The 20,251-nt window shown below is 37.3% G+C and overlaps 1 protein-coding gene across 1 annotated transcript in view; it reads right to left on the bottom strand.

Moving 5' to 3' along the window:
- Window positions 1-18,432, bottom strand: part of LOC138283517 (uncharacterized) — a 471,678-nt gene extending 453,246 nt beyond the window's left edge. The window contains exons 1-9 of the mRNA XM_069221456.1: window positions 18,423-18,432; window positions 17,584-17,847; window positions 15,264-15,530; window positions 13,411-13,674; window positions 11,093-11,359; window positions 9,239-9,502; window positions 5,686-5,949; window positions 2,135-2,398; window positions 437-703 (exon numbers count right to left, since the gene is read on the bottom strand). Coding sequence (XP_069077557.1) covers window positions 437-703; window positions 2,135-2,398; window positions 5,686-5,949; window positions 9,239-9,502; window positions 11,093-11,359; window positions 13,411-13,674; window positions 15,264-15,530; window positions 17,584-17,847; window positions 18,423-18,432 — 2,131 coding nt within the window. The remainder of the gene's footprint in view (window positions 1-436; window positions 704-2,134; window positions 2,399-5,685; window positions 5,950-9,238; window positions 9,503-11,092; window positions 11,360-13,410; window positions 13,675-15,263; window positions 15,531-17,583; window positions 17,848-18,422) is intronic.
- Window positions 18,433-20,251: the final 1,819 nt, after the last annotated feature.

The following is a 20,251-nucleotide window of genomic DNA, read 5'->3' as shown; positions in this document are numbered from 1 at the left end:
AAATAGGAACTGTGCATCGGAGATTTTATAATGCAAAATAGAGTAATGATTTTAACTCTACTGCTAGATTGTCATTTTCATCCAGTAGGCCGAGGGAAGTGACACAAAATGAGTAAGAAATACTTGCATCATGGTTGTTGTTTTATAATATTGTGATATGCCTTGAAATTAATAAATCTGAGATACAGACCTCTCAATTGACACATAATCTACATGCTAATTAAAGAGAAGCTGTAGTCTCAAGCAACTTTCATTTTGTAGCTACATTCTTAGTCACAAAAGTGGTTTAAGGTCATGAATTGAAAAAAACAATTGAGGCTAGTAATGATTCACAGAATATTTCTGGATTCGTATTTAGATTACAAGAAAGTGTTATGGAGATGACCAGTGGTATTTCAATAATGAAATATTCACAATAAAGGAATACGCCACTTACTTGTATATGAAGAGATGAGCAGAGGTGGACTTGAATAATTATAAACACCAACGGTTACTACACTTATTGTGTAGATTGTTCCTGAAACCAGGTTCTCAATATTGGCATAGGTACTGGTGTTTGTGATACTTCTGTTTCCTTGTGAACTGTTGTACGTGATATTGTAAGTCAATTGTATACCATTCATATTTAAAGGCTGATTCCATGAAAACTTGATGCTGTTTCTTTCTGCATCCAAAGATGTCACCGAACCAGGCCGTTCAGGATCTGTTGACCATGAAATTATTTGGCAATTTTAATAGTACACTTCATCAAAAATAATTTATCTTCTCAATGGCACATTGAAAACATTCACCAAAAATTATTTTGTCAATAAATATTTATAAACATCAATCTATACATCTACTTTTTGACGTTCCATTGTGTTGTCTATTTATCCATACAATAATCATATACAAATAATGTTGGTGAATAACCATCAACATTTCATTATTATTGAGAACTTCATGTTTTATAATCATCTTAGGTTCACAAATATATGTTATAAAAAATTCAACTTTCAGTTACCACTATTTCTTTTTCATAGTAGTATGCTATATGTGTCATTTGAAATCGTACATAAGGCTAACTTAGTAGTTTAAAACACATGTAAAGGTAGCAGACTTTAGACTCTTCTCCTTTGCAGTATTTGCACATTTTAAAGGGCTGTCTTATAAAGCAATATACATAAAAGAACGAAGGCCACAGTAGTGTTTTAATTTTCAGTAGGTGTTGATGAAATTGTCCTGTTATAGACTAAATGATGGGTTTTTTACACTTTGACATCATGCCTTCTCTTTCGTGACTTGAAGAGGATACATTTTAGTGACGTTCTTATAATATTTGGCACTGGAGATACCAGGCTTCCTTAAATGAAAGCAGGTGTAGTACTTATATTGAAATTCCTGAGTATTTTCTCATCATAATTGTTAAATAATTGTAATTATGCTAAATTTAGAAAATCATATATATTACTTAAAGACACCCAGACTGTTTTATTGTTGACAATATCACATCTCGAATAAATGTAATATATCAAAAGTGCTAATTGCATAAAACACCTTCTTATTGCTTGTAGTGGATCTTATCTCAGCAGAATGCCTAAACAGAAAAGGTAAGTATTATCTACAGAACTATATGTTATAAAGCACACCTATAGCAATTGGATGCTTTCAAACATGTTTGTAGAGTTGTCCGAAGTATGCTCTTCTCTACCCTAATTATAAATTACACATTAACTCATGATTTTGAAAGCTACACTCCTCACTTTCAGCGTGGCTATTTGGCCACGTGTAGTAAAGATAAATATACCCTGGTAGTTAAGAAGGACCTAAACAGCATTTTCTATAGGGCAGCTCCAAAACTGACATCACAATAAGAGCATATTTTGATTAAAACTACACAACTTAGACAATGATATTTTTTCAGGAAGTATAATTAAACATTGCATTAATATACACGCATTTGTTCAAGACTTGAGTTTGCAATGTCAAAGACGTACTTTTTTTTAGCCAAAAACTGTATTATACGTGTAGTTATTATTTTAGCAATGTACTAAAGGATCAAGCCCATACTCATTCTCAGGTTTTGCAGCTTCAGCTTGTTAATGAGACTAAGTGCTATACACAAAAAAACAACAGGAGTATCTGCTTAACTTACATGTTGCCTCAGTCACTACTGCTGATGTTTCATTGAAAGGTCCACTTATTGTTGTAATTGTGATACTATATTCTCTGCCGGGAAGTAAGTCTGTAAAATTAACAGGCTTTATCGATGAGGTTGTTTTGTTCTGGGAGACAGCTCCTTGGAGGTACACATTATACCACTCCACAAGACCAGGTGGAGCACTCCAATTGACTTCAATGTTATTTGGTGATTTCCTGTTGTTAAGAGTGATATCCTGCGAAGATACTTGAGAAGGCCCTATCAATGCACAAAACAACAGTAATTGGATCTTTAAGCTCTTCAAGCATCTCAAAGTAGATCATTACAGATTTATTTTTTGAAAATGTTCCTTTATTTTATTATCAACAACATAAACGGAGACATGTTATGTTTAGTCTCCTCAATACAGCTGACAACAACATTGTATCAGGCATACATATCTCTGTTGTTCATATTTTTACCCACTGTTCTAGCTGGGAGTTGGCATGCGAAACATTACAGTTGCAATTAGTAATAACAGCTGCAACAACTATTTCATATTCTCAGCAGCCACTGATCTTTTACATCACCACCTCCCTCTAGAGAGCATATAATAATATGTTGTACATGATATAGATATGATACGCTCATTCTGTTTAATCAATTTGGTGCAGTTAACTCTTCACCAAACCTGTCCGCTAACTGAGAATCCATCAATAGGATTCTATTTTGTCTATTACCCCATTTATCTTTGTACATATCTGATCCATTAGCCAAGTTTGGAATAGGATGTACCTAACCATCAAAGCACATATATGGAATATTCTGTATGCCCCTCCCCCCAACTAGCATACCTGCAATCATGGAGGATTTTCATCTGATTTGACTTCAATTACAAGTAATAATACTTCTCGTATACCAGTAACAATAGTTTTACCACATCATTTTAGTTTCTTAAAATACTGAACACTTCAACCTCAGCAGTAACCCAATGTTGTGTGACCTTTGAACATTTTGTAACTTCCCCCTTGTTATCCTGCCTTCTTTACAACCTACAGCTATATTATCTTTGTCTGAAAGAAAGGCAAAGTCAATATACCAGTAACTGTATGTTGTCTTGCTTTGTATCATATGCCCCAGCAAACAAGCACTTGGTTCCCATTATACCCTCCTGCCAGTGAGAGCAATGTGTACCTCAACAACCTCAAACCAAAACTGTGTAATATGACCACATCTCCAGACCATAAGGAAAATCCATCCCTAAAAGGGTTCTCTGAAAGTGATCAAAGATATGTTAAGCTGCACCAGCACACAGTTACTGAGTGTAAATGAGAATTGCACTATTTTGGAAAAAAAATGTAGTTCACTGTATTTCCGAAATTTCAGAGAATTTATGCAGGATATTTTCAATTTTTGTCAGATACTGGATTGTAAATAGGAACTGTGCATCGGAGATTTTATAATGCAAAATAGAGTAATGATTTTAACTCTACTGCTAGATTGTCATTTTCATCCAGTAGGCCGAGGGAAGTGACACAAAATGAGTAAGAAATACTTGCATCATGGTTGTTGTTTTATAATATTGTGATATGCCTTGAAATTAATAAATCTGAGATACAGACCTCTCAATTGACACATAATCTACATGCTAATTAAAGAGAAGCTGTAGTCTCAAGCAACTTTCATTTTGTAGCTACATTCTTAGTCACAAAAGTGGTTTAAGGTCATGAATTGAAAAAAATAATGGAGGCTAGTAATGATCCACAGAATATTTCTGGATTCGTATTTAGATTACAAGAAAGTGTTATGGAGATGACCAGTGGTATTTCAATAATGAAATATTCACAATAAAGGAATACGCCACTTACTTGTATATGAAGAGATGAGCAGAGGTGGACTTGAATAATTATAAACACCAACGGTTACTACACTTATTGTGTAGTTTGTTCCTGAAACCAGGTTCTCAATATTGGCATAGGTACTGGTGTTTGTGATACTTCTGTTTCCTTGTGAACTGTTGTACGTGATATTGTAAGTCAATTGTATACCACTCATATTTAAAGGCTGATTCCATGAAAACTTGATACTGTTTCTTTCTGCATCCAAAGATGTCACCGAACCAGGCCGTTCAGGATCTGTTGACCATTAAATTATTTGGCAATTTTAATAGTACACTTCATCAAAAATAATTTATCTTCTCAATGGCACATTGAAAACATTCACCAAAAATTATTTTGTCAATAAATATTTATAAACATCAATCTATACATCTACTTTTTGACGTTCCATTGTATTGTCTATTTATCCATACAATAATCATATACAAATAATGTTGGTGGATAACCATCAACATTTCATTATTATTGAGAACTTCATGTTTTATAATCATCTTAGGTTCACAAATATATGTTATAAAAAATTCAACTTTCAGTTACCACTATTTCTTTTTCATAGTAGTATGCTATATGTGTCATTTGAAATCGTACATAAGGCTAACTTAGTAGTTTAAAACACATGTAAAGGTAGCAGACTTTAGACTCTTCTCCTTTGCAGTATTTGCACATTTTAAAGGGCTGTCTTATAAAGCAATATACATAAAAGAACGAAGGCCACAGTAGTGTTTTAATTTTCAGTAGGTGTTGATGAAATTGTCCTGTTATAGACTAAATGATGGGTTTTTTACACTTTGACATCATGCCTTCTCTTTAGTGACTTGAAGAGGATACATTTTAGTGACGTTCTTATAATATTTGGCACTGGAGATACCAGGCTTCTTTAAATGAAAGCAGGTGTAGTACTTATATTGAAATTCCTGAGTATTTTCTCATCATAATTGTTAAATAATTGTAATTATGCTAAATTTAGAAAATCATATATATTACTTAAAGACACCCAGACTGTTTTATTGTTGACAATATCACATCTCGAATAAATTTAATATATCAAAAGTGCTAATTGCATAAAACACCTTATTATTGCTTGTAGTGGATCTTATCTCAGCAGAATGGCTAAACAGAAAAGGTAAGTATTATCTACAGAACTATATGTTATAAAGCACACCTATAGCAATTGGATGCTTTCAAACATGTTTGTAGAGTTGTCCGAAGTATGCTCTTCTCTACCCTAATTATAAATTACACATTTACTCATGATTTTGAAAGCTCCACTCCTCACTTTCAGCGTGGCTATTTGGCCACGTGTAGTAAAGATAAATATACCCTGGTAGTTAAGAAGGACCTAAACAGCATTTTCTATAGGGCAGCTCCAAAACTGACATCACAATAAGAGCATATTTTGATTAAAACTACACAACTTAGACAATGATATTTTTTCAGGAAGTATAATTAAACATTGCATTAATATACACGCATTTGTTCAAGACTTGAGTTTGCAATGTCAAAGACGTACTTTTTTTTAGCCAAAAACTGTATTATACGTGTAGTTATTATTTTAACAATGTACTAAAGGATCAAGCCCATACTCATTCTCAGGTTTTGCAGCTTCAGCTTGTTAATGAGACTAAGTGCTATACACAAAAAAACAACAGCAGTATCTGCTTAACTTACATGTTGCCTCAGTCACTACTGCTGATGTTTCATTGAAAGGTCCACTTATTGTTGTAATTGTGATACTATATTCTCTGCCGGGAAGTAAGTCTGTAAAATTAACAGGCTTTATCGATGAGGTTGTTTTGTTCTGGGAGACAGCTCCTTGGAGGTACACATTATACCACTCCACAAGACCAGGTGGAGCACTCCAATTGACTTCAATGTTATTTGGTGATTTCCTGTTGTTAAGAGTGATATCCTGCGAAGATACTTGAGAAGGCCCTATCAATGCACAAAACAACAGTAATTGGATCTTTAAGCTCTTCAAGCATCTCAAGGTAGATCATTACAGATTTATTTTTTGAAAATGTTTCTTTATTTTATTATCAACAACATAAACGGAGACATGTTATGTTTAGTCTCCTCAATACAGCTGACAACAACATTGTATCAGGCATACATATCTCTGTTGTTCATATTTTTATCCACTGTTCTAGCTGGGAGTTGGCATGCGAAACATTACAGTTGCAATTAGTAATAACAGCTGCAACAACTATTTCATATTCTCAGCAGCCACTGATCTTTTACATCACCACCTCCCTCTAGAGAGCATATAATAATATGTTGTACATGATATAGATATGATACGCTCATTCTGTTTAATCAATTTGGTGCAGTTAACTCTTCACCAAACCTGTCCGCTAACTGAGAATCCATCAATAGCATTCTATTTTGTCTATTACCCCATTTATCTTTGTACATATCTGATCCATTAGCCAAGTTTGGAATAGGATGTACCTAACCATCAAAGCACATATATGGAATATTCTGTATGCCCCTCCCCCCAACTAGCATACCTGCAATCATGGAGGATTTTCATCTGATTTGACTTCAATTACAAGTAATAATACTTCTCGTATACCAGTAACAATAGTTTTATCACATCATTTTAGTTTCTTAAAATACTGAACACTTCAACCTCAGCAGTAACCCAATGTTGTGTGACCTTTGAACATTTTGTATCTTCCCCCTTGTTATCCTGCCTTCTTTACAACCTACAGCTATATTATCTTTGTCTGAAAGAAAGGCAAAGTCAATATACCAGTAACTGTATGTTGTCTTGCTTTGTATCATATGCCCCAGCAAACAAGCACTTGGTTCCCATTATACCCTCCTGCCAGTGAGAGCAATGTGTACCTCAACAACCTTAAACCAAAACTGTGTAATATGACCACATCTCCAGACCATAAGGAAAATCCATCCCTAAAAGGGTTCTCTGAAAGTGATCAAAGATATGTTAAGCTGCACCAGCACACAGTTACTGAGCGTAAATGAGAATTGCACTATTTTGGAAAAAAAATGTAGTTCACTGTATTTCCGAAATTTCTGAGAATTTATGCAGGATATTTTCAATTTTTGTCAGATACTGGATTGTAAATAGGAACTGTGCATCGGAGATCTTATAATGCAAAATAGAGTAATGATTTTAACTCTACTGCTAGATTGTCATTTTCATCCAGTAGGCCGAGGGAAGTGACACAAAATGAGTAAGAAATACTTGCATCATGGTTGTTGTTTTATAATATTGTGATATGCCTTGAAATTAATAAATCTGAGATACAGACCTCTCAATTGACACATAATCTACATGCTAATTAAAGAGAAGCTGTAGTCTCAAGCAACTTTCATTTTGTAGCTACATTCTTAGTCACAAAAGTGGTTTAAGGTCATGAATTGAAAAAAACAATTGAGGCTAGTAATGATTCACAGAATATTTCTGGATTCGTATTTAGATTACAAGAAAGTGTTATGGAGATGACCAGTGGTATTTCAATAATGAAATATTCACAATAAAGGAATACGCCACTTACTTGTATATGAAGAGATGAGCAGAGGGGGACTTGAATAATTATAAACACCAACGGTTACTACACTTATTGTGTAGTTTGTTCCTGAAACCAGGTTCTCAATATTGGCATAGGTACTGGTGTTTGTGATACTTCTGTTTCCTTGTGAACTGTTGTACGTGATATTGTAAGTCAATTGTATACCACTCATATTTAAAGGCTGATTCCATGAAAACTTGATGCTGTTTCTTTCTGCATCCAAAGATGTCACCGAACCAGGCCGTTCAGGATCTGTTGACCATGAAATTATTTGGCAATTTTAATAGTACACTTCATCAAAAATAATTTATCTTCTCAATGGCACATTGAAAACATTCACAAAAAATTATTTTGTCAATAAATATTTATAAACATCAATCTATACATCTACTTTTTGACGTTCCATTTTATTGTCTATTTATCCATACAATAATCATATACAAATAATGTTGGTGAATAACCATCAACATTTCATTATTATTGAGAACTTCATGTTTTATAATCATCTTAGGTTCACAAATATATGTTATAAAAAATTCTACTTTCAGTTACCAATATTTCTTTTTCATAGTAGTATGCTATATGTGTCATTTGAAATCGTACATAAGGCTAACTTAGTAGTTTAAAACACATGTAAAGGTAGCAGACTTTAGACTCTTCTCCTTTGCAGTATTTGCACATTTTAAAGGGCTGCCTTATTAAGCAATATACATAAAAGAACGAAGGCCACAGTAGTGTTTTAATTTTCAGTAGGTGTTGATGAAATTGTCCTGTTATAGACTAAATGATGGGTTTTTTACACTTTGACATCATGACTTCTCTTTAGTGACTTGAAGAGGATACATTTTAGTGACGTTCTTATTATATTTGGCACTGGAGATACCAGGCTTCTTTAAATGAAAGCAGGTGTATTACTCATATTGAAATTCCTGAGTATAGTTTCATCATAATTGTTAAATAATTATGAATATGGTAAATTTTGAAAATCATATATATTACTTAAAGCCACCCAAACGATTTTATCATTGACAATATCAAATCTCGAATAAATTTAATATATCAAAAGTGCTAATTGCATAAAACACCTTATTGTTGCTTGTAGTGGATCTTAGCTCAGCAGAATGCCTAAACAAAAAAGGTAAGCATTATCTACAGACCTATATGTTATAAAGCACACCTATAGCAATATGATGCTTTCAAACATGTTTGTAGAGTTGTCCGAAGTATGCTGTTCTCTACTCTAATTATAAATTACACATTTACTCATTCTTTTGAAAGCTCCACTCCTCACTTTATGCGTGGCTATTTGGCCGTGTGTGGTAAAGATAAACATACCCTGGTAGTTAAGAAGGACCAAAACAGCATTTTGTATAGGGCAGCTACAAAACTGACGTCACAATAAAGGGCATATTTTCATTAAAACTACGCAACTTATACAATGATATTTTTTCAGGAAGTATAATTAAACATTGCATTAATACACGCATTTGTTCAAGACTTGAGTTTGCAATGTCAAAGATGTACTTCTTTTTAGCCAAAAACTGTATTATATGTGTAGTTATTATTTTAACAATGTACTAAATAATCAAGCCCATACTCATTCTCAGTTTTTACAGCTTCAGCTTGTTAATGAGACTAAGTGCTTTGCACAAACAAAACCCAACAGAAGTATCAGCTTAACTTACATGTTGCCTCAGTCACTACTGCTGATGTTTCATTGAAAGGTCCACTGATTGTTGTAATTGTGATACTATATTCTCTGCCGGGGAGTAGGTCTGTAAAATTAACAGGCTTTATTGATGAAGTTGTTTTGTTCTGGGTGACAGCTCCTTGGAGGTACACAGTATACCACTCCACAAGACCAGGTGGAGCGCTCCAATTAACTTCAATGTTATTTGGTGATTTCCTGTTGTTAAGAGTGATATCCTGTGAAGATAGTTGAGAAGGCCCTATAAATGCACAAAACAACAGTAATTGGATCTTTAAGCTTTTCAAGCATCTTAAAGTAGATCATTACAGATTTATTTTTTGAAAATGTTTCTTTATTACATTATCAACAACATAAACGAAGACACGTTATGTTTAGTCTCCTCAATACAGCTGATAACAACATTGTATCAGGCACACATATCTCTGTTGTTCATATTTTTACCCACCGTTCTAGCTGGCAGTTGGCATGCAAACCATAAGAGTTGCAATTAGTAATAACAGCTGCAACAACTATTTCATATTCTCAGCAGCATTGATCTTTTACATCACCACCTCCCTCTAGAGAGCACATAATAATATGTTGTACATGATATAGATATGATACGCTCATTCCATTTTATCAATTTGGTGCAGTTAATTCTTCACCAGAACCGTCCCGCTAACTGAGAATCCATCAATAGCAATCTATTTTATCTATTATCCTAGTAATCATTGTACATATCTGATCCATTAACCAAGTTTGGAATAGGATGTACCCAATCATCAGAGCGCATGTGTGGAATACTCTGTATGCCCCTCACCCCAACTAGCATTCCTGCGAACATGGAGGATTTTCATCTGATATGACTTCATTTAAAAGTAATAATACTTATCGTATACCAGTAGCAATAGTTTTACCACATCATTTTAGTTTCTTAAAATACTGAACACTTCAACCTCAGCTGTAACCCAATGTTGTGTGACCTTTGAACATTTTGTAACTTCCCCCTTGTTATCCTGCCTTCTTTGCAACCTACAGCTATATTGTCTTTGTCTGAAAGAAGAGCAAAGTCAATATACCTGTAACTGTATCTTGTCTTGCTTTGCACCATATGCCCCAGCAAACAAGCAATTGGTTCCCATTATACCCTCCTGCCAGAGAAAGCAATGGGTACCTCAACAACCTCCAACCAAAACTGTCTAATATGACCACATCTCCGGATCATCAGTAAAATCCATCCCTAAAAGGGTTCTCTGAAACTGATCAAAGATATGATAAGCTGCACCAGCACACGGTTACTGAATGTAAATGTTAATTGCACTATTTTGGAAACAAAATGTAGTTCACTGTATTTCTGAAAATTCTGAGAATTTATGCAGGATATTTTCCATTTTTGTCAGAGACTGGATTGTAAATAGGAACTGTGCATTAGAGATCTTATAATGTAAAATAGAGTAATGACATTAACTTTACTGCTAGATTGTTATTTTCATCCAGTAGGCCAAGGGAAGTGACACTAAATGAGTAAGAAATACTTGCAGCATGGTTGTTGTTTTATAATATTGTGATATGCCTTGAAATCAATAAGCTTGAGAAACAGACCTCTCCATTGACACATACTCTACATGCTACTTAAAGAGAAGCTGTAGTCTCCAGCAACTTTCATTTTGTGGCCATATTCTTGCTCACAAAAGTGGTTTGAAGTCATGAATTGAAAAAGGGAATGGAGGCTAGTAATGATTCACAGAAACTTTCTGGGTTCGTATTTTAGATTACAGCTAAGTGTTATGGAGATGACCAGTGGTATTTCAATAATGAAATATTCACAAACAACGAATATGCCACTTACTTGTATATGAAGAGATGAGCAGAGGTGGACTTGAATAATTATGAACACCAACAGTTACTACACTTATTGTGTAGTTTGTTCCTGAAACCAGGTTTTCAATACTGGCATAGGCACTGTTGTTTGTGATACTTCCGTTTCCTTGTGAACTGCTGTACGTGATATTGTAAGTCAATTGTATACCACTCATATTTAAAGGATGATCCCATGAAATCTTGATGCTGTTTCTTTCTGCATTCAAAGATGTCACCGAACCAGGCCGTTCAGGATCTGTTGACCATGAAATTATTTGACAATTTTAATAGTACACTTCATCAAAAATGAATTATCTTCTAAATGACACATTGAAAACATTCACAACAAAATATTTTGTCAATAAATATTTATAAACAGCAATCTATACATCTACTTTTTGACGTTCCATTTTATTGTCTATTTATGCATAGGATAATCACATACAAATAATCTTGGCGAATAACCATGAACACTACAATATTGTAGAGAACATCATGTTTTTAATCATCTTAGGTTCACAAATTCATGTTATAAAAAAAAGTAAACTTTCAGTGACCAATATTTGTTTTTCATAGTAGTATGCTATATGTGTCATTTGAAATGGTACATAAAGCTACCTTAGTGGTTTATAACACATGTAAAGGTAGCAGACTTTAGACTCTTCTCCTTTGCAGTATTTGCACATTTTAAGGGGCTGTCTTACAAACTAATATACATAAAAGAACCAAGGCCACACCAATGTTTTAATTTTTAGTAGCTGTAGATGAAATTGTCCTGTTATAGACTAAATGATGGGGTTTTTACACTTTGACATCATGACTTCTCTCTAGTGACTTGAAGAGAATACATTTTAGTGACGTTCTTATAATATTTGGCACTGGAGACACCAGGCTTTTTAAATGAAAGCAGGTGTATTACTTATATTGAAATTCCTGAGTATAGTTTCATCATAATCGTTAAATAATTGTGAATATGCTAAATTTTGAAAATCATTCTATATTACTTAAAGCCACCCAGACTATTTTATCGTTGACAGTATAAAATCTCGAATAAATTTAATATATCAAAAGTGCTAATTGCATAAAACTCCTTTTATTGCTTGTAGTGGATCTTATCTCAGCAGAATGCCTAAACAAAACAGGTAAGTATTATCTACAGACCTATATGTTATAAAGCACACCTATAGCAATATGATGCTTTCAAACATGTTTGTAGAGTTGTCCGAAGTATGCTCTTCTCTACTCTAATTATGAATTACACATTTACTCATGCTTTTGAAAGCTCCACTCCTCACTTTCAGCATGTAGTAAATACATAGGCCGTATGTAGTAAAGATAAATATACCCTGGTAGTTAAGAAGGACCAAAACAGCATTATGTATAGGGCAGCTCCAAAACTGACGTCACAATAAAGGGCATATTTTCATTAAAACTACACAACTTATACAATGATATTTTTTCAGGAAGTATAATTAAACATTGCATTAATACACGCATTTGTTCAAGACTTGAGTTTGCAATGTCAAAGATGTACTTCTTTTTAGCCAAAAACTGTATTATACGTGTAGTAATTATCTTAACAATGTACTAAATAATCAAGCCCATATTCATTCTCAGTTTTTACATCTTCAGCTTGTTAATGAGACTAAGGCCCTCATTCCGACCCTGGCTGTCCAAGACCGCCAGGGCTGGGGGCAACGGAAGCACCGCCAACAGGCTGGCGGTGCTTCATTGCCCATTCTGATCGCGGCGGTAAAGCCGCGGTCAGAAAAGGGGATCCGGCGGTTTCCCACCGGATTTCCCCTGGCTGGGCAGAACCTCCATGGCGGTGCTGCAAGCAGCGCCGCCATGGGGATTCCAACCCCCTTCCCGCCAGACTGTTTCTGGCTTTTTTTACCGCCAGGAACAGGATGGCGGGAACGGTCGTCGTGGGGCCCCTGGGGGCCCCTGCACTGCCCATACCACTGGCATGGGCAGTGCAGGGGCCCCCTAACAGGGCCCCAGCATAATTTTCACTGTCTGCATAGCAGACAGTGAAAATCGCGACGGGTGCAACTGAACCCGTCGCACCCCTGCAACACCGCCAGCTCCATTCGGAGCCGGCTTCTGTGTTGCAGGGCCTTTCCCGCTGGGCTGGCGGGCGCTCCCTTGGCGGGCGCCCGCCGGCCCAGCGGGAAAGCCAGAATGGCGGAGCGGGCAAATGGCGGTGACCGCATGGCAGGCGGCTACCGCTGCCCGCCGCCGTCAGAATGACCGCCAGAGTGCTTTGCACAAAAAAAAAACAACAGAAGTATCAGCTTAACTTACATGTTGCCTCAGTCACTACTGCTGATGTTTCATTGAAAGGTCCACTGATTGTTGTAATGGTGATACTATATTCTCTGCCGGGGAGTAAGTCTGTAAAATTAACAGGCTTTATTGATGAGGTTGTTTTGTTCTGGGTGACAGCTCCTTGGAGGTACACAGTATACCACTCCACAAGACCAGGTGGAGCGCTCCAATTAACTTCAATGTTATTTGGTGATTTCCTGTTGTTAAGAGTGATATCCTGTGAAGATACTTGAGAAGGCCCTATAAATGCACAAAACAACAGTAATTGGATCTTTAAGCTCTTCAAGCAGCTTACAGTAGATCATTACAGATTTATTTTTTGAAAATGTTTCTTTATTTTATTATCAACAACATAAACGGAGACACGTTATGTTTAGTCTCCTCAATACAGCTGATAACAACATTGTATCAGGCATACATATCTCTGTTGTTCACATTTTTACCCACCGTTCTAGCTGGGAGTTGGCATGCGAACCATGAGAGTTGCAATTAGTAATAACACTTGCAACAACTATTCAATATTCTCAGCAGCATTGATCTTTTACATCACCACCTCCCTCTAGAGAGCACATAATAATATGTTGTACATGATATAGATATGATACGCTCATTCCCTTTAATCAATTTGGCGCAGTTAACTCTTCACTAGACCCGTCCCGCTAACTGAGAATCCATCAATAGCAATCTATTTTGTCTATTATCCTAGTAATCTTTGCACATATCTGATCCATTAGCCAAGTTTGGAATAGGATGTACCTAATCATCAGAGCACATATGTGGAATACTCTGTATGCCCCTCACCCCAACTAGCATACCTGCGTTCATGGAGGATTTTCATCTGATATGACTTCAATTAAAAGTAATAATACTTCTCGTATACCAGTAACAATAGTTTTACCACATCATTTTAGTTTCTTAAAATACTGAACACTTCAACCTCAGCTGTAACCCAATGTTGTGTGATCTCTGAACATTTTGTAACTTCCCCCTTGTCATCCTGCCTTCTTTGCAAACTACAGCTATATTATCTTTGTCTGAAAGAAGAGCAAAGTCAATATACCTGTAACTGTATGTTGTCTTGCTTTGCACCATATGCCCCAGCAAACAAGCACTTGGTTCCCATTATACCCTCCTGCCAGTGAAAGCAATGGGTACCTCAACAACCTCCAACCAAACTGTCTAATATGACCACATCTCCGGATCATAAGTAAAATCCATCCCTAAAAGGGTTCTCTGAAACTGATCAAAGATATGATAAGCTGCACCAGCACACGGTTACTGAATGTAAATGTTAATTGCACTATTTTGGAAACAAAATGTAGTTCACTGTATTTCTGAAATTTCTGAGAATTTATGCAGGATATTTTCCATTTTTGTCAGAGATTGGATTGTAAATAGGAACTGTGCATTAGAGATCTTATAATGTAAAATAGAGTAATGACATTAACTCTACTGCTAGATTGTTATTTTCATCCAGTAGGCCAAGGGAAGTGACACTAAATGAGTAAAAAATACTTGCAGCATGGTTGTTGTTTTATAATATTGTGATATGCCTTGAAATCAATAAGCTTGAGAAACAGACCTCTCCATTGACACATACTCTACATGCTACTTAAAGAGAAGCTGTAGTCTCAAGCAACTTTCATTTTGTGGCCACATTCTTACTCACAAAAGTGGTTTGAAGTCATGAATTGAAAAAAGTAATGGAGGCTAGTAATGATTCGCAGAACATTTCTGGGTTCGTATTTTAGATTACAGCTAAGTGTTATGGAGATGACCAGTGGTATTTCAATAATGAAATATTCACAAAAAAGGAATACGCCACTTACTTGTATATGAAGAGATGAGCAGAGGTGGACTTGAATAATTATGAACACCAACAGTTACTACACTTATTGTGTAGTTTGTTCCTGAAACCAGGTTTTCAATATTGGCATAGGCACTGCTGTTTGTGATACTTCTGTTTCCTTGTGAACTGCTGTATGTGATATTGTAAGTCAATTGTATACCACTCATATTTAAAGGATGATCCCATGAAAGCTTGATGCTGTTTCTTTCTGCATTCAAAGATGTCACCGAACCAGGCCGTTCAGGATCTGTTGACCATGAAATTATTTGACAATTTTAATAGTACACTTCATCAAAAATGAATTATCTTCTAAATGACACATTGAAAACATTCACAACAAATTATTTTGTCAATAAATATTTATAAACAGCAATCTATACATCTACTTTTTGACGTTCCATTTTATTGTCTATTTATCCATAGGATAATCACATACAAATAATCTTGGCGAATAACCAGGAACACTACAATATTGTAGAGAACATCATGTTTTTAATCATCTTAGGTTCACAAATTCATGTTACAAAAAAAGTCAACTTTCAGTGACCAATATTTGTTTTTCATAGTAGTATGCTATATGTGTCATTCGAAATGGTACATAAAGCTACCTTAGTGGTTTATAACACATGTAAAGGTAGCAGACTTTAGACTCTTCTTCTTTGCAGTATTTGCACATTTTAAAGGGCTGTCTTACAAACCAATATACATAAAAGAACAAAGGCCACAGCAATGTTTTAATTTTCAGTAGCTGTAGATGAAATTGTCCTGTTATAGGCTAAATGATGGGGTTTTTACACTTTGACATCATGACTTCTCTTTAGTGACTTGAACAGGATACATTTTAGTGACGTTCTTATAATATTTGGCACTGGAGACACCAGACTTCTTTAAATGAAAGCAGGTGTATTACTTATATTGAAATTCCTGAGTATAGTTTCATCATAATTGTTAAATAATTGTGAATATGCTAAATTTTGAAAATCATATATATTACTTTAAGCCACCCAGACTATTTTATCGTTGACAATATCAAATCTCGAATAAATTTAATATATCAAAAGTGCTAATTGCATAAAACACCTTGTTATTGCTTGTAGTGGATCTTATCTCTGCAGAATGCCTAAACAAAAAAGGTAAGTATTATCTACAGACCTATATGTTATAAAGCACACCTATAGCAATATGATGCTTTCAAACATGTTTGTAGAGTTGTCCGAAGTATGCTCTTCTCTACTCTAATTATAAATTACACATTTACTCATGCTTTTGAAAGCTCCACTCCTCACTTTCAGCATGGCTATTTGGCCGTGTGTAGTAAAGATAAATATACCCTGGTAGTTCATAGGATCAAAACAGCATTTTGTATAGGGCAGCTCCAAAACTGACGTCACACTAAAGGGCATATTTTCATTAAAACTACACAACTTATACAATGATATTTTTTCAGGAAGTATAATTAAACATTGCATTAATACACGCATTTGTTCAAGACTTGAGTTTGCAATGTCAAAGATGTACTTCTTTTTAGCCAAAAACTGTATTATACGTGTAGTTATTATCTTAACAATGTACTAAATACTCAAGCCCATACTCATTCTCAGTTTTTACATCTTCAGCTTGTTAATGAGACTAAGGGGGTCATTCTGACTTTGGCGGGCGGCAAAGTCTCGCTGGCAGAATACCGCTGCGCGGTCAAAAGACTGCCGCGGTTATTCTGGGTTTCCCGCTGGGCTGGCGGGCGACCGCCAGAAGGCCGCCCGCCAGCCCAGCGGGAAACACCCTTCCATGAGGATGCCGGCTCCGAATGGAGCCGGTGGAGTGGAAGGGGTGCGACGGGTGCAGTAGCACCCGTCGCAAATTTCAGTGTCTGCATGGCAGACACTGAAAATCTTGGTGGGGCCCTGTTACGGGGGCCCCTGCAGTGCCCATGCCATTTGCATGGGCACCCCAGGGGCCCCCAGGGGCCCCACGACACCCCATACCGCCATCCTCTGCCTGGCAGCCAAAACCGCCAGGAACAGGATGGCGGTATGGGGGTCGGAATCCCCATGGCGGCGCAGCAAGCTGCGCCGTCATGGAGGATTCCACAGGGCAGCGGAGAACCGGCGGTACACCGCCGGTTTTCCGTTTCTGACCGCGGCTGTACCGCCGCAGTCAGAATGCCCAAGGGAGCACCGCCAGCCTGTTGGCGGTGCTCCCGCGGTCGTTGGCCCTGGCGGATTTTACCACCAGGGTCAGAATGACCCCCTAAGTGCTTTGCACAACAACAAAAAAACAACAGAAGTATCAGCTTAACTTACATGTTGCCTCAGTCACTACTGCTGATGTTTCATTGAAAGGTCCACTGATTGTTGTAATTGTGATACTATATTCTCTGCCGGGGAGTAAGTCTGTAAAATTAACAGGCTTTATTGATGAGGTTGTTTTGTTCTGGGTGACAGCTCCTTGGAGGTACACAGTATACCACTCCACAAGACCAGGTGGAGCGCTCCAATTAACTTCAATGTTATTTGGTGATTTCCTGTTGTTAAGAGTGATATCCTGTGAAGATACTTGAGAAGGCCCTATAAATGCACAAAACAACAGTAATTGGATCTTTAAGCTCTTCAAGCAGCTTAAAGTAGATCATTACAGATTTATTTTTTGAAAATGTTTCTTTATTTTATTATCAACAACATAAACTGAGACACGTTATGTTTAGTCTCCTCAATACAGCTGATAACAACATTGTATCAGGCATACATATCTCTGTTGTTCACATTTTTACCCACCGTTCTAGCTGGGAGTTGGCCTGCGAACCATGAGAGTTGCAATTTGTAATGACAGCTGCAACAACTATTTCATATTCTCAGCAGCATTGATATTTTACATCACCACCTCCCTCTAGAGAGCACATAATAATATGTTGTACATGATATAGATATGATACGCTCATTCCATTTAATCAATTTGGTGCAGTTAACTCTTCACCAGATCTGTCCCGCTAACTGAGAATCCATCAATAGCAATCTATTTTGTCTATTATCCTAGTAATCTTTGCACATATCTGATCCATTAGCCAAGTTTGGAATAGGATGTACCTAATCATCAGAGCACATATGTGGAATACTCTGTATGCCCCTCACCCCAACTAGCATACCTGCGATCATGGAGGATTTTCATCTGATATGACTTCAATTAAAAGTAATAATACTTCTCGTATACCAGTAACAATAGTTTTACCACATCATTTTAGTTTCTTAAAATACTGAACACTTCAACCTCAGCTGTAACCCAATGTTGTGTGACCTTTCAACATTTTGTAACTTCCCCCTTGTCATCCTGCCTTCTTTGCAACCTACAGCTATATTATCTTTGTCTGAAAGAAGAGCAAAGTCAATTGTAGGAGGCTGGACTGGCTTGTAGTGAGTACCAAGGGGTACTTGCACCTTGCACCAGGCCCAGTTATCCCTTATTAGTGTATAGGGTGTCTAGCCGCTTAGGCTGATAGATAATGGTAGCTTAGCAGAGCAGCTTAGGCTGAACTAGGAGACGTGTGAAGCTACTACAGTACCACTTAGTGTCATATGCACAATATCATAAGAAAACACAATACACAGTTATACTAAAAATAAAGGTACTTTATTTTTATGACAATATGCCAAAGTATCTTAGAGTGTACCCTCAGTGAGAGGATAGGAAATATACACAAGATATATATACACAATAGCAAAAATATGCAGTATAGTCTTAGAAAACAGTGCAAACAATGTATAGTTACAATAGGATGCAATGGGGAAACATAGGGATAGGGGCAACACAAACCATATACTCCAGAAGTGGAATGCGAACCACGAATGGACCCCAAACCTATGTGACCTTGTAGAGGGTCGCTGGGACTATTAGAAAATAGTGAGAGTTAGAAAAATAACCCTCCCCAAGACCCTGAAAAGTGAGTGCAAAGTGCACTAAAGTTCCCCTAAGGACAAAATAGTCGTGTTAGAGGAATAATGCAGGAAAGACACAAACCAGCAATGCAACAACTGTGGATTTCCAATCTAGGGTACCTGTGGAACAAGGGGAACAAGGGGACCAAGTCCAAAAGTCACAAGCAAGTCGGAGATGGGCAGATGCCCAGGAAATGCCAGCTGCGGGTGCAAAGAAGCTTCGACTGGACAGAAGAAGCTGAGGTTTCTGCAGGAACGAAAAGGGCAAGAGACTTCCCCTTTGATGGACGGATCCCTCTCGCCTTGGAGAGTTGTGCAGAAGTGTTTTCCCGCCGGAAGGACGCCCACAAGCCTTGCTACACGCAAATCGTGCGTTTGGCGTTTTTGGACGCTGCTGGGGCCCAGGAGGGACCAGGAGGTCGCAAATTAGACTTGCAGAGAGAGGGGTCGTCGAGCAAGACAAAGAGCCCTCACTGAAGCAGATAGCACCCGGAGAAGTGCCAGAAACAGGCACTACGAGGATGCGTGAAACGGTGCTCGCCGAAGTTGCACAAAGGAGTCCCACGTCGCCGGAGACCAACTTAGAAAGTCGTGCAATGCAGGTTAGAGTGCCGTGGACCCAGGCTTGGCTGTGCACAAAGGATTTCTGCCGGAAGTGCACAGGGGCCGGAGTAGCTGCAAAGTCGCGGTTCCCAGCAATGCAGCCCAGCGAGGTGAGGCAAGGACTTACCTCCACCAAACTTGGGCTGAAGAGTCACTGGACTGTGGGGGTCACTTGGACAGCGTCGCTGGATTCGAGGGACCTCGCTCGTCGTGCTGAGAGGAGACCCAAGGGACCGGTAATGCAGCTTTTTGGTGCCTGCGGTTGCAGGGGGAAGATTCCGTCGACCCACAGGAGATTTCTTCGGAGCTTCTGGTGCAGAGAGGAGGCAGGCTACCCCCACAGCATGCACAAGCAGGAAAACAGTCGAGAAGGCGGCAGGATCAGCGTTACAGAGTTGCAGTAGTCGTCTTTGCTACTATGTTGCAGGTTTGCAGGCTT

Source organism: Pleurodeles waltl, chromosome 3_1 (assembly GCF_031143425.1).
Source record: "Pleurodeles waltl isolate 20211129_DDA chromosome 3_1, aPleWal1.hap1.20221129, whole genome shotgun sequence".
In the NCBI taxonomy this organism is placed as follows: domain Eukaryota; kingdom Metazoa; phylum Chordata; class Amphibia; order Caudata; family Salamandridae; genus Pleurodeles; species Pleurodeles waltl.
This window is presented reverse-complemented; position numbering and strand designations above follow the sequence as displayed.